We start from the raw sequence: 24,100 nt of genomic DNA, 5'->3' as shown, positions 1-24,100 counted from the left end.
TTCATGTATCAGAAATGTATAATGCATGTATCAGAAATGTATAATTTATGTATCAGAAATATATATCTTTTGCCTGCTCCTGACTTAAAAGAAAAAACTCTTTCCTCAACCTCTTAAACGTCACCTTCTTCTTTACTTTCCAGTTAAGTATGCGTGGCACAAGATTTCCAATCCGGCAAGCAAGGTTTTTGCGAGTATAGGGGCAGCATTCATAAAACTAACACTGGAATGCCAAAGGCAAACCACCATATCGGTACATCTCTCTCCTACTACGAACCTTATCCTTCATTGAACCCAACGTAGCATTAAAACCCACTTTTCCCCAAGCAAAAGTCTCAAAATCACCAGATTCAACCAACAGAAAATCATTCTTTATTATCAAATCATCGTTCGTAGTAGAAAACAGGAAACTGTGAATGAAACATAATACTGCAACCTTTAATGCATCCTCATCAGATTTCCACATCTTTTTTAAGAAACAGTCGGTTAACGATTTCTTAGACACTTTCGACATGCTTGGAAAGTACAATTCCATCAACCGACTTGACTGGATAGATTCATAATCCTTATTGGGATCACCATTACACTTTAAACCTGTAATAATACAAAACTCTGCAAGTCCAAAGCGCAACTTGGTGCTATTCACTTTAATCCATAACTCATTATCTTTAGGTGACACTACTTCCCTAAGCAATAGTGAATGGATAAGTTGGTTCTGTATAAAAAATTCGGGCAAGTCCACAAAATAACCAAAACATGTTCTTCTAAACATCTCAATCTGCTGATCATCCAAATTATTTTTCAAATGTTCCACTATACTGCAGTTTGTATGCACACTCATACGGGTACTATAATGATCAGCCAAAGGAACATAGTAATCCCAAAGCTGCAAACAACACAAAAATATAAATATATATAAGCTTCATAACAATCACAAATACACACTTTAAACATTACTTATACAATATGTGGATAGATGATACACTTTATATACAAAAGTTGCACATTACTTATTGACTTGATACACATTATATACAATATGAAAAAGAATGATACATTTTATATACAAATCTGGAACATAACTGCCATATTGGTTAAATTTCTACATATTAAAATAAACTAGGCGCATACAAGTCAAAGTTATATCATTAGAAAATACCTTCAAATCAGATGAGCTAGAACATTTTTGATCAATATGAACTTTTCTCTTTTTTGATGGAACATCATCCCCATCACTTTTAGCCTTCCTTTTAGAACCTTTACCCTTATCCTTCACAACATCCTTTTTCGCTATTTTAATCTTTCTTTTGGAACTTGTGCCTTTTTCAACAACTACATGCTGAGCAGTGTGTGACCTCGTTACTCTATCGCTGGGAGTCCCGCTATGAGAACGAGTCCTTCTATCAATAGGAGTATTTTGCTTTCCTTCACTAGGGATATTTTGCATTGCTTCAACAGATTTATGGGTTGCATGCCCCAAATCGCACCCAAATTCTGGTAAATCTTCAAAATCGTCATCGTCATTGCTAATGAAATTAGGGTTATATTTCACTAATTTACCAGCTAATTTCAGAGAATTTGGAGATGCCTTCACCTTCCTTTTTTTCTTCAAAGACTTCTTTTCCCCCATTATAAAGATGACTATGAACAAAAATCGAAAAACCTAGAGTCGACTATGAAGAAAAATTGGAAAACCTACTGAAATTTTGACTTACATTGAAACCAAGAGTAAAAATGCAGAAGTTGTGTTTGAGGAGAAAGGTGGTTTGAGAGAGCCGAGTTAAACGAGTGAATTCAAAAGCGTGGGTGGTTTATGGATTATGGGCTAGTAGATGTAATAAGATTGGGCCGGAGGGACATTTCGGGTCCAAGGGGAAAACTTTGGGCTATTAAAATTTTGAAGGGCTATACAGGGTAGTTTTCCCAATAAATTTTAGCAAAATCTATGGCCAAATAAACCCAATGATTAGTCACTGTCTGAATTTTCCTTGTTATAGTGTCTTAAATAATGTATTCTTTAATTTCTTGATAATTGCTAAAGACCAACTCTATCAAGCACTGATCATCTACAAGATCCTTCAATTACATCTAAAATCGTGAAACACAAGGCTTTAAATTTCTAATTAATCCTCATCAGAAAGGTGAGGATGGTAGACAAGTTGCAACAAGTTACTAAAACAGCAGGGAGTAGCCAACAGACCAAGAAGAGAATTTCCCATTATCTATTTACAATAGGTGTGCAGAATGCAGAATTTATTAGACCATGCATTCTCTCTCTAACTAACAGTGACCAGCTGAAGCATCATCTTGACTATAGTTCATTTATGTGGCAATAGGCAGACTATCACAAGGCAGATGGCTGTAAAGACTTGAGTATTGCCAAATTTCACAATGTAATCATATTTCCTCAGTTTTTACTGGTCTCCAGCCTTCACCAGCAGCATTTTTCCGAGCATGAGATATGAACCCAACTATGTAACCCATAAAAGCTCCAAGCACCAGTACACTTCCAACCTTTACAAACCATGAAAAATTAGACTCCATCTCTTCCATTGTCACACGACCATCATGGCTACCACCATTCAGAACTTGACCTGAAGCTAGGATCTCCACCGTGTCATGCACCTCACCGTCATGGTTGCCTACATAAGAAAGTGTAAGTTTTTCCTTTGTGGCATGTAGCCTCATGTATCCAAATTCACCCCCACGGTACAGAGATTGCACGGGCTGTGGGTAAATAGGATCAGTAGGGTGGTCCACCCTTGGCTCCCAGATAGGCTGCCAGTCCTGTCCAGCCATCCCAATCACAACGTGCATCGGAAAAGCCTTTGCTTCCTCCCCATCCAAGCCCAAGCTTCCACAGGTGAAGTTATTCAAAGGGCAAAACCTTTCGTACCTATGTACATGCCCCCACAATACAAGATTCACATGGTTCTTCACAAGAAGAGGTTCCAAATGCACGAGCATTCTCTCCCTTATAGGGGCATCTTTTTTTTCATTGCTTGTAGTGTACATTGGTCGGTGCCCTTGAAAGATGACAAAAGGAGTCTTTACTCGATCAACTGATTCCAAGTCATGCTTTAAAAAGTCATATTGGTTACTACCTGGAAGGAAATTGGTTTCAGTTGACATATAAACAAAGTGAACTGGGCCCGAATCAAATGAAAAATAAAGATTCCGAGTTGCGGGAGCACGCATTCCAGTCGGCTCTGAAGAGTTTCCAGGCATATGGAACTTAAGACTGTATGGTACACCACATTCACCTCCCCCATCTGTCCCATATAGATGGCTTGACCAGTCGGGCTTCCAAGGTTGAAGTGGCCAATCATATTCATGGTTGCCAATGCATACATGGTACGGAACTCTGGATGCAAGAGGTTCTACCTGAGAAAAAAAGTTATCCCACAACCAAGAGTATCCTCTTGCATAGCTGATGTCTCCAATATGTGAGATAAGAGCAGGCTTATCACCAAGAGCTTCAATATCACGGCTAATCCACTTAATGGTTGATGAACTTTCATCCTGTGTACGAAGAAATGTCAAGTATGGTGTAGCAGTCCCCATGTCTCCAAACAAGAAAGCAAATGTTTCACCAGAGTCTCCATTTTGTGAAACAAAACTGTAAATGGTGCTCCAACCCCCCGAATCACTGCCAACCTGCATGGTAATACATCATTAGAGATATAAACAGTGGCAGCTGTAACATCCTTCAAGAAATGGAAGATTTCCAATTTTTTAAATTATTGTAATTACCTTTAATAGTGATTAAGGATCAAAAAGCTGATTTTGTATAGATGGAGTTTAGATTAGTAGAACTTTCGAAACAATCTTAAATAGAGGATGTTTCAACTATAGCGGATAGTTGTGAAGTCGATGAAAATTTTAATTCTGGGGGCTCTATGTATTTCCACTACAAAGATTACATGCATGAATTAGCTCATGACCAAATGAAATGATTCCACCATGCCTCACCCTATTATACAGTCACTAAAAGCCCCTGAACCTTTCTATCATGTCAGTACAATCAGTATAACAAACCAAAACTTCACCGGCCTGTGTACTGCTCAAACCTCCCACTACATGTAAAAGCATAACTCTTACCAAGAAAGTAAATTTGCTATTGAATTAAAGAAATACAGAATATATAGGTACATGTAAGAAGAAAATTAGCTTGCTCTCCGACAATGTAATTCTCTGAGTGTGAACTGAACTCTAAAGCAAAGACAGTTAAGAGGTTTAGAGAAATGTTTAAACAGCCATTGCTTCGTAAGAAAAGGTAAAAGAAATAAGTTTGAAGCTAGAGCAAAGAAGTTCTCTCATAACAAATATCCATGCGTAAAGACAGCGCATGATAAAGTCAATTTCAACTTTCATTCTTTCATTAAGGACCTGGAGAGACCTCTTTTACGAGTGTTGAAATTAAGTGATCATATTGAAAGAGGATTAGCAATAGACAAAAGCAGAGAGGTTGTTTTATGTGTTGTAGTAACCCAAACATTTACTAATGAAGCTTTCAGAGAAAAAGAGAGACAGGGTACTAAAATGACAAGCTTTAAGGTTTTTAAGATGGGGGTGGAGGGTCGATGAGACTTGAGGTTTCTGGCCCAGAAATTGATCATCTGACCAGATAGAGCAAGGATCAAATTCTAAGCTTTCAGAACCATTAGCATCTAGGATAAGGTAAAGCCAATACCCCCCAAACACCCTCTGGACCTACCCAAGAACCAAATAGAACCAATAGTACAAACATGGAAAATTTGGATTTTGAGAAATTAAATTAACAAACTTTTGTATCTTCCCCCCCCCCCCTCAAGTGAGTCCAGTTAGCCCTTAGGGTCAGAAGAGAGCTCCACAATCTATGAATCTAAATAACCTATATGAACATAGCATCGACACCACATCAATCCCAAACTAGCTGTATGAATCATATATATGAGTTTTGCTCTATTCAGAACAATATCATTCCAATACTAGTAAATAATTTATGGAAATGAAGGGTTTTTTAAAATCTTGAGAAAAATTAACAAGTCATCAAAGCAAAGAGGCGGATACGAACCCTCAGTACGATTAACTGGTAAAACGGATTACTGGATTAGCATTCCAGTGCTTTAGTTCACTCAACCATCTATCTCACTTAAAAAAAGTAAATTACTGCATCTACAACTAGGTGTAATAAGATTTTATCTCAACTAGTTGATATAACTTGGATTTAAGTTATGTACACTGAAATGTTAATGAATTTTTTTTACACTATTAGTGTAGTTTAACATGTTATAACTTACCATTTGATACATGCAATTATCTGATTGCGTAAATAACTTTTACACCGAGCAGAAACTTATGCCGATCTGAACATAAAAAATATTCTTTTTCAAAAAACAAAAGGCTGAAGAAAATTACCTGATAATAATACTTCTTTCCCTTTTCCAAATTAACCATAACTCCATCATGTATATACCCAGGATCCCTCCAACCAATGCTACTATTAGCTGGAGCATCACACATATCTTCCCTCTCATACCTCACGACCCGGGTTCCCACAACCCGATCCAACGCATTCCGGGTCAGCCCATATCTCACGTAGCTCTCTTTCCCATCAGGCGTCACAAACATGACTCGCATCTCATCCTCACGACCAGTGAGAGCCAAATGCACCTGTTCAGGGCCCCGACCCGACTCAAACCCAATCTCCTCTGACTCCGCAAGAAGATGGTTCGTCTGAGGCAATGGGTTGTGGTCATGATCCACTAGCTCGGGGAGAACCTCGGATTCGGTCCATCTGAAGATCCGGAACTGGTACCCGGATCGAAGGTTGACTAAAGGGATGGAAATGGATCCCGACCCCGATTCCCATTCAGGTGAGGAAGAAAGGAAAAGGTAGCCAATAAATTCGTCGTGGGATGAGGTGGGTGGTGAGTAAATTCCTAACCAATCAAGCTTAGAAGGTGACTGAATACCGGCCCATTGGATTGTGATAAAACCGCCGGATTTCGATAAGGTTTTTGGGGTTACAGAAATGGAGATTTGTGAAGAAGAAAATGATAATGAAAAGAAGTTGAAGAGGAGAAAGAAGAAGGTGAGTGAAGGGATCATATTCATTGGTGTTTGGTGTTTTTTCTGTTAAATTTGCAGCATTTTTAGAAATAGAAAGGGTGTTTAGTTATGGGATTTTTTGACCAATTGAGTTACGTGTCAATACAACTTTTCTTTTCTTTTTTTACAGTACTTGAGAATTAAGGTATAAACGACGCATATTCTCTTTGAAATTCATCTCTCACCCACAAATGTTGGTCATATTATTAGATAATCATTGATCGTGTAATAGTATTGTGTCTCATTTTATTTTCCGCCTTCTTTTAGTCTATTCCTACTAAAATGACATATTTTTATTTTTTAAATTACTTAATTTTAGCAATATCATTCTTCTCTTAATGGCATTTTTTGTTAGTACTCACTTAATATGAAAGTTTATATTTTTTAAAGAAGAATGAAAATAAAAAGACATATGGATCGCTTACCATTATCGTTTAAAAGATACTTTTGGTACTTTGTACCTGTTATTTGGTTTACATGTCAAATTCTCCTATCTTATAAGAGGGAATTAGCAGGTACCTGGACGACATGTTTGCTAGCACTTTGAGGGCAAAATTGTCTTTCCATTCAACTGTCTTTTGGCTTCACTTGGATTATCTCGACTCTTCTTTGGCTTCTCTCGTCTCACTCTTCTTGTTCTTATCGGTACCACACAGACAGGTCTTTCAGAAACCTGGCAGATGGAGGTTCACTGATCAAAAGGTTAACAGCCGAGTTATATGAGAAAGGAAAAGCTCCACCGTCTGCAAATTTCCATTTTCACCTTCTCTCTCTTCACTTTTCCTGTTCTTATCTTTATACTTTAGTGAATTTTCCTGGCCGGATCTTTGTTTTCCTGTAAGCTATCTTCTTCTTATCTTGTATTTCTTTATTTCATCTTTTACTGCACACTAAGACTTTGTTCTTTATGTGTTTGACCAAATTCTTGAATGAATCAATTTGGTGGTTACACATTTTTAGATTATTCCGTGTGGTATTCGATTCACGTTGCCTTTTCCTCCGTCTTTCTGTTTAATTTTTCGTTTTATGATATACTGGATTTTTGCTATTAAAAATTCAATTCTACAGCCTTGGAAGTAAATTATTTTTTCCTAGAAGAATATGGTTAAGAGGTCAGCACAGAGACACATCCTATTTTAATTCTTTTTTGCTCATCTAGGAACATATGAAAAGTTTCGCAATCTTCAAACTCCTCTGCGACTGCAACCCCATCTCTCCTTGCTCTTCATGTTGTTAGCTTTACTTTGGTGAATTTATCGTTTGGATTTTCTTATCTTGTGTTTCTCTCCGCTATCATGGGATTCTAGGCCTTTGCTACACAGGAAGTTTAATTGTCGAGTTGTGTTTGCTCTTACTGAGGAAATTCTTGAATCAGTCAGAGTTTTTACTAAACGCTTACCATTTGTCTTTCAATTTAATTTCTTGCTCCACTTGGGAGGACAAGATGCTGATCCTTTTGATTTGAGTAACCTATGTGCGATGACAAAACTTAACTTGGTGGATAATAGATAGAATCTGTAATATATAGAATGTTCCACGATATTAAAAATATAATTTATCCTTTTTTAGACATCCCATTGACAAGTTCAGATGGAAATATTTACATGTAAAAAGGAAAGTTGAACTTGCATAACTGATGGATTTCAAAGAACCAAACAAGTGCTCACACGCAGAAAAAATGAAGGGTGCAATGCAACTCAAATGGCGTGATAGGCAAAGCCAAATATCTGCTCATAGAAGGGAAGCACTGTTGCTATCGCGACGTATAAGAAGACAAGATTCTGCAAAGCACAACCTTCTTCAAAGTCCGATTGTTGTTGTCTCAGAGTATTGGAACAAAGCACGATTTCTGAAACAAACTGCTCTTACCATACAAGAACCTCCTTCCCTTCCGGAAAAAGGTTATATTATTGCAATCATATTTATAAACCATATATATTATTAATACAACGATGCTTATGTATTTTGTTTGGAGACTTAGTATGATATCTTATTTATCTTATATGTGTCGCAGTCTATTTTTCACCTATTAAGGCTTCACTGTACGCTTTTAAAATTCTTCATTATTTTGTTTAGCAGCTACCACCCATCAAGTTTGCGCGACTACATCGCGGGGTAATTTAGAAAAAGGAAAGATTATATTAGATCTCTCAGGTTAGATGTCTTATCTTTCGGTAGTATTGGATATGATGTTTCTGGATCAACTTGAGTGCTCTACATCCATCATGTTTTAGTGCTTTATAGAAGTGCTTAATTCTGTTCAATGGCAAGATAGATAAGCCACTTTACAAGTCAGACGTTGTGTCCAACATTAATGGCTAAAGATGTCTGTTATGAAATACTTGCAGTGCCATTATTGTAGCACTTGGTTAGATGCCTTTTGAGTCTTCAATAGCTAAAAGTGGCGCTATTTCGAATTTTAATATCTTGGCTTAGATAGCTGCATATTTGTTGAGGCAATGGCCATCAAATTAAATGATCAGCAATCCATGTTCCCCAAGTTTACATAACCAGATTCAAGATGATGTAAACAATATTTATCAACTACATGGTTTTACCATGAATGAAGTCCCATAAAACTTGTGCGTCAATTCTATGTGCCTGTGCTAGAGTCCTGATTGTTAGCCCAAACTTGATGAGGTGTTTGTCACTTGTTAGATCCAAATACGACAAAAGCTGGTGAGCAAGTCCAATAGCAATTCTAAAAGTGTTACCTCAGTGATTATTTTGGATATTTTCATATTCTGTTGAGTTTGAAATGATATAAATTGGGGAATCTCCCTGTTGAAGATCGCAATTATTTTTCGCTTGCCTATGAATTATAGCGGTTTTCAATCCTGCATTCAATAGGAAATGTTTGATATGTTTGGCTCATAAAAGGTGCATCTAAACATCCATTCAATGGCATGATACCTATCAGCAAAGTTGATCCAATTAGTGTTATAATACAAGGATACTTATTTATTTTGCTCGGAGAAAAGTAAAATACAAAAATACAACCTGCTATTTTACATTCTATTTTGCATCTACTGAGGCTTCGTTGTACGCTTTTATACGTCTTGGCTATTCTATTTACCAGCTGCCGGCATACTTTATTTATCTTATATGTGCCTATAAACTAAAATACTTAAGTACTATGTGGTCTGTTGCACTCTATTTTGCACCTACAGAGGCTTCACTGTACGCTTTTAAACGTCTTCGCTATTCTGTTTACCACTTGTCAGCTATCAAGCTTGCACGGCTACATCGCATGATAATTTAGAAAAAGGCAAAGATATATTGGATCCCCCTATCATTTGTGAAACAGGTAACCATACGAGAACCTTTTTCGCTACTTTTTTGGTTATATATTGTTGTACTCATATTTATACGAAGAATATTATTAATATAACGATGCTTATTTTGCTTGGAGATTGAATATCATAGCTTATCTTATATGTATCTATAAACTAAAAGACATAAATACTACGTGCTCTTTTACACACTATTTTGCATCTATTGAGGGTTTGTTGTACGCTTTTAAACATTTTGGCTATTTTGTTTACCAGTCGGTAGCTATCAAGCTTGTATGACTAGCTAATTTAGACAAAGGAAAGGGTACATTGGACCCCCCCCCCTATCATTCGTGAAACAGGTAAACCTACATTCAGATCATACTCTTTTCAGAATGACATATTGTTTATATATTACTGTAAATTGTGACTATTTGTACAATAGGGTCCACATCGGGTACATCTAACGTGCGCCATGTTACCTTGAACACCGTACCAATCAAAGGTTTGCACAAACTTAATGTTACAATAATGTCCACCATACGTATGCCTTGGTGCTCCTTTTTTTCTAATGATACTTCTTACATATTCAGCTCATAGGCGGGCCAAAAAGATGTGCCTGGTCAGTAAAGAGCAACAAAGTGAGTATGTTGCTCTTAAAAGGATCCCAAATTGTCAATTTTGTCATGCAAAGAAATTTGAATATGAACCTCCAAGATTTTGTTGTAACAGTGGTTCAAGAAGGTTGACATCTCATAAAATGCCAACTGAATTATCGGAGTTATACTTTAGAAATACTGAAGAATCTGAAAATTTTCGAACTTATATTAGAACATACAATAACATGTTTGCATTTACTTCACTTGGTGTCAAGTATGATAAAGAGCTAGCCAGAAGAAATTGTGGTATCTACACATTTAGAGTCCAAGGGCAAATGTATCATTTTATAGAAGATTTAGTTCCTTCCAATGAAAATCCTAGGAATTTACAGTTGTACTTCTACGATCATGATAATGAGCTAGCCAATAGGATGGCATGTTCGACAAGAATTAATAAATCAATAGTGAAAAAGTTGATGGACATATTGAAGGTAAATCCGTATACTATTTTCCTAAGATCTCTCTTAAATGTTCCTCAATTATCTGATTTCTATATTGCTCTTAAATGTCACTCAACCTTAGATCAATGAACATATAACTTACCCAGTACATCAGAGATTGTGGCATTATTGCTTGAAGAAAATCCTAGAGATACATTTGCACCACATATTCGAATTTATACCCACAGTAATAGAGTTCGGTTAGTTCATTATTATTATGGATGTTATGATCCGTTGCAGTATCCATTATTATTTCCCTTCGGTGAAAATGGATGGCATTGTGGTATCAAAAAAATTGTTCAGACAAAAAATGTGACGAAACGTAGAGCTTACTGTGAACATGAACAATTGCCCAGTATATCAAATATGTGTTCAGTTGATGGATTTCTTGATATGGAAGATAAATCACTACAAAAAGGAAATCGAAAAAGAGATACAGTGTCTTGTCGAGAGTATTATTGTTACAAATTTCAACTAAGAGATAATGAAACAAATGAAGTGCTACACTGTGGGAGAATATTCCAACAATTTATAGTAGATGTATATATAAAGCTTGAAACGCAAAGATTAGACTTCTTTTCATTTAATCCAGATTTATTTAGAATTGAAGTATTGCAAGGACTCCTTGATGTTTTAAGATGTGGTGAAAGGGAAGCCTCTAAAATTGGAAAGAAAACATTCCTCCCTGTTACATTTATAGGGGGACCAAGGGACATGCGCCGGCGATACATGGATGCTATCGCATTGGTACAATATTTTGGAAAGCCTGATTTCTTTATAACAATGACATGTAATCCTTCTTGGCCAAAAATAAAAGAACATTTATCACTGGCTGATGAAGTACAGAACAAACCTGATTTAGTTAGTAGAGTTTTCAGAGCAAAGGTAGAAGAATTAAAGACGGATATATTAAAAAGACAAATCTTTGGAAGCGTTGCAGCATTCATGTATACTATAGAATTTCAAAAACGTGGTCTTCCACATGCTCATTTTCTTATTATACTTGCTGATGAACACAAATTATTGACTCCTGAATCCTATGATAAATTTATTTGTGCAGAATTGCCTGATTCTAAAAAAGATCGCGATTTTTATTCACTTGTTATTAAACATATGATGCATGGTCCTTGTGAAAAGTTAAATCCTACAAATATTTGCATAAAAAATAATAACTGCAAATTCAAGTATCCAAAAGTTTGCTAAACAAACATTAAAAGGGAAGAATTCATATCCAATATACAAAAGGAGAAGAACCGGAGAAGCTGTAGAAGTAAGAGGTGAGTTTCTGGATAATTCTTGGGTTGTTCCATATAATCCATTTTTGCTATGAAAGTATAATTGTCATATGAATATTGAAGTTTGTTCTGATATTAAAATAGTGAAATATATTTACAAATATATTTGCGAAGGACACGATAAAATTGCATTTCATATACATGATAATGATACAGATACAAACATGGATGAAATAAAAGAATATCAATCTGTTAGATGGGTTTCTCCTCCGGAAGCTGCATGGCGATTATTTGGTTTTCCCATAAGTGAAATGACTCCAAGTGTTTTTCACCTTCAATTACATTTGGAAGGACAACAATTTGTCTCTTTTAAAAGTATTAAAAATGTTGATAGAATACTGAGTAATCCAATGATTCGAAAAACAATGTTAACTGAATTTTTTGTTATGAACAGAACAGATAAAGATGTTATGCAACTGTTATTATTATATAAAGAATTTCCTGAGTACTTTGTATGGTCACCTAAGGAAAAAATGTGGACACGTCAAAAACAACGTATTGTAATTGGACGTGTTGTAACATGTCATCCAACAGAAGGAGAAAGATATTTTCTTATATTATTATTGATGAACGTTAGAGGACCAAAATCATATCAGGACTTATGTAAAGTTGACGGCAAATGTTGTAGTACATTTAGAGAGGCCGCAGAAAAAAGAGGATTATTACACTGTGATAACAACTTAGTTGAATGTATGTTTGAAGCTACAAATTATCAAATGCCATATAGTTTAAGGCCTTTGTTTGCAACATTATTGGTGTACTGTAATCCTGCTAATCCAACAGAACTTTGGAAACAATTTGAAGATTCAATGTCCGAAGATTTTAAGATTCTACCTAACATGAATGCTAAAGATATTTGTTTTATGGCTTTAAATCATATCAATGATATTTTACATTTGATGGGACATGATATTAATGAATATAATCTGATTCCTGAGAAAATTAAACCTTCAGCTGCTGTGAGAGAAACCAATGTGTCATTTTGAAAGAAACATCATTGTTAGAGAAGAAGATTTGCTTCTAGAGAGAATTAAATATCGAACAACGAAAAGCATATGACACAATTCTTAATAGAATATTTTCTAACAAATCAAGAGCATTTTTCATTGATGGACCTGGAAAAACTTTTCTATACCGTGCTTTATTAGTTGATGTACGATCAAAAGATTTTGTCGTTTTAGCAACAGCAAGTTCAGGTGTTGCAGCTTCGATCCTCCCAGGAGGACGAACTGCTCACTCTCGTTTTAAAATTCCTATTGATATCGATGAACAATATTCTTGCAATATTAGTAAGCAAAGCGCACTTGCAACTTTAATACGTGATGCAAAACTAATTTTCTGGGATGAAGTATCTATGGCGAAAAAGAAAGTGATAGAAACTTTTGATATTCTGATGAAGGATTTAATGGATACAAATGCTCTATTTGGAGGAAAAGTGATCGTTTTCGATGGAGATTTTAGACAAACTCTCCCAGTTGTTAGGAGTGGAAAAAAAGAAGATTTTATTCAACAAAGCTTATTATATTTTGAAATTTGGAATCGACTCGAAAAACTACAATTATCAGAGAATATGCATGCAAAAACAGATCCTACGTTTTGTGAATATTTGATGAGAATAGGAAATAGACAAGAAAAAACAAATAGCCATGACAAAATTGAAATCCCTGATTGTTTTGTTATCCTTTTCGTTTATGAAAATCAATCATTAGATCTGTTATTTAGAGTTACTTATCCAAATCTACATACATGTTTTTCTGATGCATTTTCTATGACTTCTCGTGTAATTCTGACAACCAAAAATGACTTTGTCGATGAAATAAATGATTTGCTCATAGCTCAATTTCCTGGTAATCTTAAAACATACGTTGCATTTGATGAGACTATTGAAGCAAACGATCAAAGTCAATATGAAGATTTTTTGCATACTTTACATCCTGTTGGTTTACCTCCCCATAAATTAACCTTGAAAAAGAATTGTCCTGTTATGTTGTTACGAAATTTAAATCCATGTGAAGGTTTATGCAACGGTACACGACTTATATCTTGTGATCTTCGCAAACATGTTATAAGTGCTAAAATTGTCACTGGGGACTTTAAGAATACACATGTATTTATTCCTGGAATACCATTATTATCATCAGTAGATGAAAAATTGCCTATTCCTTTCAAAAGAACACAATTTCCTTTGAGATTATGTTTTTCTATGACAATAAATAAAGCTCAAGGTCAAACGTTGGACTTCGTGGGAGTTTATTTATACGAACCTGTTTTTTCACACGGTCAGCTCTACGTAGTGCTATCAAGAGAAAAAAGTTCTAATTGTGTAAAGCTATTAATTCGACCACCTGCAACAGATAGTGATGATGATCATTCAACTTACAATATAGTATATGATGAAATCATTCAAAAAGCTTTTGCATAAATAGTTCCCGAGGATGGCCCCAACTTCTGTTCTGTACTATGCTCACATAATTCATGGCAAGTTGGCTTCAGGTTTTGCATAATCCTAGAAGTTACTCTAATATTGTTACAGAGGTATTTTTATCTTTCCCTGTGTGCTTATTGTTCATTTAATGATTCTTGTTGAAACAACTTTTTTGCGCAGTTAACTTATTTGCTTGCAAATTCTTGCTAAATTTTGAATGTTCTAAAAATGGAAAAGTTTTCTGATATGCAACAAATAGATCAATGTTGTATCTATTTGATTTTACTGTTTCTATGGTATGTATAGTGTATTCCATCTCTGTCTCATTTTGTTCATCTATCTTGCATTCTTTTTCTTGCTTCAATATAATTTGATAATCCAAATGCATTTCTTGCATCAACAATATTAGGTTCTTTCATGCCAATATTTTAGAATATTATAAGTACTGCATGATGAAAAAAAATAACTATTACTAACAGAAAATAAAAACCGGTGTTATAGCTCATGTATTCATATCATTTAGACACTTGCTTGGTGATGTACTTAAAAAACTTGGTGGTTGTTTTAAACTTTCTTTTTCTATCAGATTCATTGTCACCTAACTGTTGTAGAATACTCTACATACTGATTCTTTTGTGAAAAATCAGAAAGAATTGGAGGTATGCTACAACACAGTCAATCTCAACTCCGGACAAATGAGGAGCATTTACTATCTCTTAAAAGTAAGATCACTGACTATATGTATATGTATCAAAATTCTTACCAACTTCACCTTTACTGTGACTAACTTCTACTTTCTTTTGTCTCTTTTATTAATTAGGAATTGCATTGACATTTGAACTCACTTCGCTCCAAAGTTGTGGGGATTTGAACAATTAGAACATAAATAATAACTTTCATTGGTTGTGGTTAGCATCCTGCTTAACGTATTTGGACCAACTAAAGGTCTGTACATTCACAATGAGTATTCATATTCTCAACAACATTTATTATGTTGATTTGGCGAAGCTTTTTAGGTGTCTTTCTGTTGATGGTGCCAATGGTTCAATTTTTATTGTATGTTGTCGAGTTATGTTCTTGCTGAGCATGTAATTGTCTTATTCTATTTTCCTCAGAGATTGTTGATTCACAGGTTTTGTGATTTTGTGATTTTGTAGATTCTTGCCTCAGCAAGTATCTGCCAGGATAAAAAAGGTAGTAGAAACAACAGAAGAACATTGATGCGGTCAATGTATTTGATGAAATTCTCGAGTGAAAGGAAGATACTTCTAGCAAGTATGTCAACCTCTTCAATGTTAAACCTCAATATTTCTTCTGTCACGCTACTCTCAACATTATACTTCATATAAAAAAAATATATCTTGGACCAGAAAATGATGACTCCTAGGCTATACAAAATACTTTATATTTTGCTTTTTGAATTTTACTTTTCATTGGGGAATTAACACCCGTACTACACTTTTATTTTATTAAAACACGTGTAGATTCGTTGTTTAAGATATGACTCTTTATTGTTGTCCAGTTCATCTATTTCTCTCTCCTTCACTGCTCTCTGTTATTTTCTTCTTGCTTTGCGACTTCAAGAGATCAAAGGTGTCATCTTTCACTGGGTGATTTTTTCAATTTTTCTGGGCTTCTTTGATTTTTCATGATTTTTTTATATTTTTGTTGCTATAATGTTCTACCTCTGTTGTGCTTGTTAAGTCTGGTAAGTTTTCTACCATGTTTGTTTCTTTCTTGCGCTATGTTTTGGATTTTTCCTGGAGGTTGGATGCGTCTTGATTGTTTGTATAAGATCTGCTCACTGATAACAAAGCAGAGTTTGATTGTTCTTCAAATGACTCTGAAGATAGCATGAGGTATGCATCAATATGACGACACACATCATTTATATATCTTTACGAACTGCTCAATGACCATTAATTATGGGTTGGTCCTTTTTGTTAATTTGTAGTTTTGAGGGGCGGAATGAAAAAAGGTAAATAAAGACCTTAGCCAAAAGCAAGGGATTCCTGGGGCCCAAACGAGAGCAGAGACAGCAGGGCAGGTATCTCAAAAAAGAAAGAAACGAAAACAGGCAAGGAGGTTAGAGCGAGTAAGACTAGGTTAATAATGTATGTCTCGAAGGAGAGTACTGTCATTTGATGACTTAAACCACTTTTGAAGTGAATGCTCACTTCAATACCGATTTCCTATATTATTTCATTAGTTATTCACCAAAATGGTGCCAAAATATTAAAGTGAGCACCTGACTGAAGCACATTTATTTGACAAATTAACGACGTAATCTTAATTAACTATACACAGTATGTCCATATCATTATCTAGGATAAGAATGTTTGAGATTATTTTCAATGTTAGAATGTATACTAGACTTCATCATTCTTATTTATGGATTAGGGGGATCAGGGGAAATAGTTCTTATGGACTCAGATCTAAGGCAGAAAAATATGAAATTTCCTAGGAAACCTTTATGTACTTATCAATGACTAGATATTTTCTTATATTTACCTAGGATTTATCTCTAGGGTCAACCTGCTGGTACACATATCTCTTCCTGTGCTCTTATGATGCAGGCAATCAAAAAATGTAGAGGACAAAGTGCTTCTCGGAGTACCTCCCAAATAAAAGTTTCATTAGGCCCGTGCTGGCACGGGCTACATCCGTCTAGTACATCATATAAAAAGGTGAAGAAAATACTTCTATTTTCTTATTTTAGAGGGTGAATACTTGTCTAGTCAAAAACCATCACATAAAAAAGGTAAAGAGAGTACTTTTATTTTTTTTAAGAGGGTGATTAACTAAGTTTATGAGCAGGTCAAACTGACTTATAAGCATTTTTTGACTTACCTATGCATCTGATAAATATCTTAAAGCTTATAAGCCAAAATCAGCTAAAATCTATAAAACTCCATTTGGATTAACTTCAAAAAAGTAGTTTTTTAGCAGAAATAGCTTTTAAGCCAAAAAATAATAAGTTGGGGTTGCCCAATTTATTGCTTTTGGCTTGTTTTAAGTAGTTTTTAACTTATTTTAAGCATTTTTTGACTTTGCCAAACACTGAAAAAATTAAAAAAGAACTTAAAAGTTGATTTGACCAGCTTAAAAGCCAATCCAAATACCCTCTCTAAGTATGTTACTCCCAACTTATGACTTTTCAGCTTATCAGCTCTTTTAATTTTACTAAATTTTTAAGTATTTCATTCTTAATAATTTTTTCCAACTATAAGAATATCTTTACCAAAATAAGATTCCTAACTTCCTTTTACATTCTATATTAGTTTTCCTCCTTTTCTTTTCAAAAATAGTTTATCCACACTTTTTTATCCAAACACATTAATTATATTATCAGTTTTAGTACTTTATCCAAACCAGTAGTGTAGCCAGAATTTTTATTAAAGGGCGTCAAAATATAAAGAAGTAAATACACGAAGAAGTCAAGGGGAGTCAACATATAATAATATATACATTTAAAATAAAAATTATCAAACTACACAGTGTAATTTTCCGGACGAAGGGGTGTCAGTTGACACCCCTTTGGATAAGGTGGCTCCGCCACTAATCCAAACATGTAAGTAATAATTTATTTATACAAAACAACATATATAAATGGTCCCCTTAAATTATTCCTTCTGAATTATGACCAAATAGACACCCCAACAGATCCATTTGCCTAGTAAGCACCTCAAATTGTTTGTAGCGTGTCTTATGCACACTTATGCTCCACAGATCTTGTGGGTGAATTACACTTGCCGATGTGGTAAATTAACAAATAAAAAATGACACAGGTAATTTTTGAATCTTTTTACCTATAGTTAATTTTCTTTAAAAAAGATAATACTAATAAAAAAGCAAAAACCAAATCAGACCGTCCTCCCCCTCCCCCAAACATCTTTTCTTCGTCACCACCAACTACTTTTTCACCAAATTGGATCCCTTTCTTGTCCCTCTCCCCAACCCCATACTACTTCTTCTTCTTTTTCATCAACCACCACAGCGAGGAGACTCGAAGGGAGTAGTAGTAGTCCAATAGATATTCTTCATCATCTACAGTGATCATGCAAGAAATGATTATTGAAGCTTCTACTATAGAAGAAACACTTGAAAATTTGACAAAAACAGTTGAAGGCTTGTCAGAGCGCGTGCAAGATCAAGATGCTAAGCCTTTCAAGTTAACAAATAAGTTGGATATCATAGTAGAAGGAGAATCAACAGAAGCACCTTTAAATTTTCAAAGGTCACAAGAGAAAGAAGACCCCTCCGAAAAGCAAGCAACAACAACCAAGGAGATCCAAGTCTCTGCTGAAGGTCTTATTCCCGTTGAGAAATTGAAGGACTTCATCATGGAGGCTATCAAAGATAATCCAGGGTCTTCGTCCAAAATATCTCTCACATATGCAAAGCTGTATACGCAAAGAATTGATAACTTGAAGATGTATGTTGGTTATCAACCTCCTAAGTTGCAACAACTCGATGGCAAGGGAAATACAAAACAACATGTAGCGCGCTTTGTTAAAACTTGCAATAATGCAGGTATGTACGATGATTAATCAAACAGTTTGTTCGATCTCTCAAAGGTAATGTGTTCGGTTGGTACACAAATCACGAATCTAGTTCCATGGATAGTTGGGAGCAGTTAGAGCATGAGTTTCTCAACCGTTTCTATGGAACAAGATGCATCGTAAGCATGATCAAACTTACAAATGCTTATCAACGAAAGGATGAGCCAGTTATTGACTTCATCAACCGCTAGAGGAGCTTAAGCCTCAACTTCAAATATCTCCTTAGCGAAACTTCTGGCATCGAAATATGCATTCAAGACATGCATTGGGGTCTTTGCTATATTTTACAAGGCATAAAGTCCAAAATATTTAAAGAACTAGCAACTTGTGCTCATAACATGGAACTAAGTATGGTCAAAAGTAGAGACCAAGGGCTATATGTCTTTAAGTCTTACGATGAAGTTTTCATATGAGAATGAAACCGAAAAGTCTGTGCATGTCACTATGCTCCTCAATGCACAAGCATAAACTACAAGTTATAATGCTCCTCAATGCATGAGTCTAAACTACAAGTTATGATGTTCCTCAGTGCACGAGCCTAAACTGCAAGTTGTTATGCTCCTCAATGCACGAGCGTAAACTGCAAGTTGTAATGCTTCTTTCCACATGAGTCTATACTATTTGTCACGAAGCTCCCTAAATTTGAACTAAATCTTCAAGACGTAAAACTCCTCAAATTCGAGCAAAGTTTTCAAGTTGTCAAGCTCTTTAAATTCGAGCAAAGTGTTGAAGTCTCAAATCTCTTCAAATTCGATCAAAAGACTCAAGTCGAAAGCTCTTCAAAGTCAAGCAAAGACTTCAAGTCACAAAGCTCTTTAAATTTGAGCCAAACTTCAAGTTGCATAGCTCTTCAACTTTGAGCTAAATATTCAAGACACGAAGCTCTTCAAATTCCAGTCGAACTTCAAGTTGCAAAGCTCTTCAAAATTAAGCAAGTCTTCAAGTTGCGAAGCATGTCGAAACGTAAGCTAAATCTTCAAATAACTGAGCTCCTGGACGCACGAGCCTAAATTGCATGTCATAAAGCTCTTCAAATTTGAGCAAAATCTTTAAGTTGCAAAACTCTTCAAAATACGAGCTTATAAATTCAAGTCGCTAAGCTCCTGGACGTACGAGCCTAAAGTTTATGTCAAGAAGCTCTTTAAATTTGAGCAAAATCTTCAAGTTATAAAGCTTCTCAAAATATGTGCTTAAATTGCAAGTTGCTACGCTCCTTAACGCAAGAGCATAAACTGCATGTTACTCCTAGCCAGCAAGAGTATGAACTGTGTACAGTCCAAAAAGAAAAGTTTGATAAGTTGAAAACCTCGAAAGAGCGGCCTAGAAAAAAGTTAAGACACTAAAAAAAATCACCATTTTAAACTACGGTACAACTTGATCCTTTTCACCGAGGTACGTAAGCAGCTTAGTGTTTCATTCTAAGTTCAGTCGTATAATTTTAAAAGATACATATTGCCCCAATTGTTGTCCAAATGAAATATGACGGAAGTAACTCGTTCAACCAACACTTGAAAAATCGGGCTGAAATATCATTCTTCTGTTAAACTTTGGATCTCATATGATTTAGAGAGGGGCAAGCACTTTGGATCTCATATGATTTAGAGAGGGGCAAGCCTCCATGGTAAACCAGTGTCTTTAATGGGACACTTATAGTCTTTTAGGAGGCTTACCAAGTATTTGCATTGAAGTACATGGATTTACTATGTCTTCATGTTTGCCAAATCTTTAAGTCCAACTACCTTCAAGTTGAAGTCCTCAAATTTTCCTGTCTTCAAGTTGAAATATTTAATCCCTCCAAGTCTGTAAGTCTACTAATTTTTAAGTTGAAGTTTAAAATGTCCACCCAAGTCTTCAAAGTTCGCCAAGTGTTCAAAGAGAAAACACAAAAAATAAAAGTGGAAAAAGAAAAACGTTTACCTGTCAAGGAACATTGAACAAGCTTGCAAATACTGCAAATTAGTGTTTGGAAGGAAATAACATACGTCTATATATGCATGTATTGGAGGGTAGCGGAAAATAATTTGGCCGATGTGGGATCCAATTAGTTTGTCTGTTAAAAGGACTTGACTCTCAAGTCGATGATGTTTCCTAGTTACATGCAAATTGGAGAAAGGATATTCATAGTTCTAGTTCTAGTTCTAGTAAATTAAGGAAAATATCCTAACAGGAGTGTTACTATCGGCATGCAAGAAGTCAAATCCTTCGACAACTACAGTTCGATTACGTGGGTAAGGTTGACATATTTTAAAAGTACTCTATTCTTATGGTTGTCCGAAGATCAAGTTGAGGCCTCTGCAAATTTCCATTATCTACGTGGATGGAAAGAACATTATTTTGTTGGAAACTAAAAATGAAAGCATAGTTGTCTTACTACTTCATGTGAATGAAAAAACAAAAGAAATTCTTCAATAGAATTTCAAATGCAAAGAGGTCACGTACAAACCTTGTGAAATCAATTAGCACAGCTGATCATTTCATTTAAATTGAGCCATCTATTTGATATACTACTTCTAAAGTAATAGCAAGTAAAGCTATTACTTTATTCCTTAATTTGACATAATTAGTCATTTTATGCTACAAGTGGAAAGGGGGTGCATGAATTAATCCATGAAAGTACGGGTAAGAAGGAAGATACAAATTGTCTTCCTTAATACTTCAAGTCTAGTCTTTAAAGCTTATAGCATTTAAGTTTTATCAAATTTAAATTGATAAAATAATATGAATTATATCTTAAATTCTAGATATTTTGGTCCAATTAAATTTATTGTGCTAATTGGATTAAGTATGTGATGAACTCACTTTATTAGGCACAAGATGTGGTATTCCTAGAAGCCCAATTTGGTGTCACGTGTCAAATGATGTGGCACGCCAAGTCAAATGAAAGAGCCAATAGGATCGTGCCACATGTCAAAATGACAAGGTATGCCAAGTCAAATTAAAAGGCCGTTGAAATTGCACCATATGTGCAAGTGACATGTTCTGGCCAATCAAATGTGGTTTTGTCACGCTTCAATCTGATTGGTCGGAAAGAGTTTGTTCTCATCACAACTCTTCTCTTCCACAACTATAAATAGGGGTCTTCATAACTCAGAAAAGACACGAAAAGTTATAACAAGAAGCAAGAGAGAGCTCGTTACTCAAATGCCGCAAATTTCTCTATAAGTTTCAAGCTTCAAGCGATCAAGTTCAAGTTCAAACTCAAGAACAAATCAACATTCAAGGAGTATGAGTTCAAATCAAATCGTGCTAGTTGAATTCAAGATCATCGTTCTTGGCAACAAATATAGATTTAAGATCAAGCTCAAAGGCACTTGAATTTATTTATTATTAGAAAGAAGAATTAGAGGATTCATAGAGATTATAACACTCAAATTATTTAAAATAAACTACAATTATTACAATATTTTTCGTTCTCGATTATTTTATTGACGTAAATTTATTGTCTACAGTAGCCATGACTATCAAAAGTATGATGAAGCCATGGTATGAGAGTTGATAGTGTAAAATATTTTTTATTTGATTATATAAAAGTCAAATCGTATCTACATATTTTAAAAACTAATTAAAATATGTACGTTAATCTCTCACTCTAGCAGCAATTGCAGTAGTATTAGAGTGAATATTCTGCTACAATAAAACGCCTTTCCTCTTCTGTAATGAAAAGTTAGCAAAGGCTAATGTCAATATGCACAAAAAGATGCCTTTTTCTACTAGAGAGTTGCAGGAATATGAAGCAACTCAAGCAATCACACGCCCAAGTAATCACATGTGGACTTGGGCAAAATAGCTTTGCCTTGAGCAGGCTGTTGGCTTTTTGTTCACACCCTAATCTTGGTAGTCCAACTTATGGATGGAAAATCTTTGAACAAATACAAGAACCCACAATTTGCATTTTTAATACAATGATCAAAGCTTTCTTGCTCAAGGGCGAGCTCAATAAAACCATAGAGGTATACAAATATATGGTGAAAATTGAAATGTACCCTGATAATTATACACTCCCTTATGTCTTGAAAGCTTGTGCCAGAATGAAGAATTGTAATCTTGGTGAGTTGGTTCATGTGCAAATCTTGAAATTGGGTTTCTTGATCGATATTTTTGTGGGCAATTCTCTAATAGCTATGTACACTGCTTTTGACAATGTGGAAGCTGCAAGATTGGTTTTTTATGAGATTCCTTGCAATTGTGTGGTGTCTTGGACTGTTCTAATTTCTGGGTATGCAAAAAGAGGGAATGTTTATGAAGCAAGATTAACTTTTGAGGAATGTCCAGTGAAAGATAGAGGAGTTTGGGGCTCTATGATATCTGGTTATGTACTAAATAATAATTTTAAAGAAGGGCTAAAATTGTTTAGGCAAATGCAAATGGCTGGGATTGGTCCTGATGAAGCCATTTTTGTTAGTGTACTTTCTGCTTGTGCTCATTTGGGTTCTCTTGATATTGGAATTTGGATTCATAAATATGTGGAGAAGTTAAGAATGTCAATGAGTCTTAAATTAGGTACTGCTCTTATTGATATGTATGCGAAATGTGGTTGCGTGGATATAGCAGAGGAACTGTTCGATGAAATGCCTCAAAGAGACCTTATTTGTTGGAATGCTATGATATCAGGAATTGCTATGAATGGAAATGGTTTTAAGGCCCTAAAGTTATTCAATGAGATGCAAAGTACCGGGATTAAGCCGGATTGTGTTACATTTGTTTCAATGTTTACTGCTTGCAGTTATGCAGGCATGGCAAATGAAGGTCTAAATATGTTGAATCTTATGTGTAATGTGTATCATATTGAGCCCAAAGGTGAACATTATGGATGCATTATCGACGTCCTCAGCAAAGCCGGGCTGCTAAAGGAAGCAAAGAACATAGTCCAAAACATGCCTAATTCGAGTGTTCCTTCTGAAGAAGCCATAGCTTGGAGAGCATTATTAAGTGCCTTTGGGAATCATGGACTAGTCGATTTGGCTGAATCCGCTGCTGAGAGGATTGTGCAATTAGAAAGGCATAGCGGAGCATACGTTCTACTCTCAAATATTTATGTTGCAGCAGGTAAACATGATAATGCAAGAAGGATAAGGAAGAAGATGAAAAGCCAATATATAGACAAGGTACCAGGTTGCAGCTCCCTTGAGATCAATGGTGTTGTTCATGAGTTCATTGCAGCAGAGAAAACTCACCCTCAATTGATTCGAATCCATGAACTTTTGGAGACTATTAACAATCAATTCGATTATAGTGCAGATGTAATACATGTTTCTGATAATTGATATATTTGTTGGTTTTCTGAATTATATTATTTGTTTCTCGATGCATTTTTTACAATTTCTATTTATTTTTTGAGAACCGAGAAATTCCAA

The 24,100-nt window shown here is 35.2% G+C and overlaps 3 protein-coding genes across 20 annotated transcripts; 2 read left to right on the top strand and 1 right to left on the bottom strand.

Annotated features, from left to right (window-relative positions):
* Positions 1 to 1,998: 1,998 nt before the first annotated feature.
* LOC107827758 (putative inactive purple acid phosphatase 2) lies at positions 1,999 to 6,275 on the bottom strand. The gene is made up of 2 exons (XM_016654955.2): positions 5,401 to 6,275; positions 1,999 to 3,657 (listed from the first exon to the last, which is right to left on the bottom strand). Exons 1-2 carry the CDS (start codon positions 6,097 to 6,099, stop codon positions 2,398 to 2,400), a joined length of 1,959 nt encoding a protein of 652 aa, XP_016510441.1. The 5' UTR covers positions 6,100 to 6,275; the 3' UTR covers positions 1,999 to 2,397.
* A 222-nt stretch (positions 6,276 to 6,497) lies between these two features.
* On the top strand, positions 6,498 to 24,053 carry LOC107827756 (pentatricopeptide repeat-containing protein At5g66520). Of its 18 annotated transcripts, none has more exons than XM_075233289.1 (9): positions 6,518 to 6,930; positions 7,663 to 7,994; positions 8,173 to 8,247; positions 9,318 to 9,400; positions 9,642 to 9,727; positions 9,811 to 9,870; positions 9,959 to 14,906; positions 15,005 to 16,043; positions 16,139 to 24,053. In XM_075233289.1, the coding sequence occupies exon 9, from the start codon at positions 22,424 to 22,426 to the stop codon at positions 24,008 to 24,010; it is 1,587 nt and encodes a 528-aa protein (XP_075089390.1). In that variant the 5' UTR covers positions 6,518 to 6,930; positions 7,663 to 7,994; positions 8,173 to 8,247; positions 9,318 to 9,400; positions 9,642 to 9,727; positions 9,811 to 9,870; positions 9,959 to 14,906; positions 15,005 to 16,043; positions 16,139 to 22,423; the 3' UTR covers positions 24,011 to 24,053. The 18 variants fall into 18 exon arrangements, with proteins under 18 accessions (XP_075089397.1, XP_075089395.1, XP_075089394.1 ...); XM_075233285.1 differs by having other exon boundaries at positions 6,519 to 6,930; positions 9,811 to 14,906; positions 15,005 to 15,129; positions 15,342 to 16,043; XM_075233293.1 differs by lacking the exon at positions 9,811 to 9,870 and having other exon boundaries at positions 6,509 to 6,930; positions 14,832 to 14,906.
* Positions 11,924 to 14,181, top strand: LOC107827751 (uncharacterized). Its single transcript, XM_016654937.2, has 2 exons — positions 11,924 to 12,735; positions 12,855 to 14,181. The coding sequence occupies exons 1-2, from the start codon at positions 11,924 to 11,926 to the stop codon at positions 14,179 to 14,181; spliced, it is 2,139 nt and encodes a 712-aa protein (XP_016510423.2).
* Positions 24,054 to 24,100: the final 47 nt, after the last annotated feature.

The sequence above is a fragment of the Nicotiana tabacum genome, chromosome 16, assembly GCF_000715075.1.
Source record: "Nicotiana tabacum cultivar K326 chromosome 16, ASM71507v2, whole genome shotgun sequence".
Lineage (NCBI taxonomy): Eukaryota > Viridiplantae > Streptophyta > Magnoliopsida > Solanales > Solanaceae > Nicotiana > Nicotiana tabacum.
Note: the sequence above shows the minus strand (reverse complement) of the source record. Positions and strands in the feature narration are given on the sequence as shown.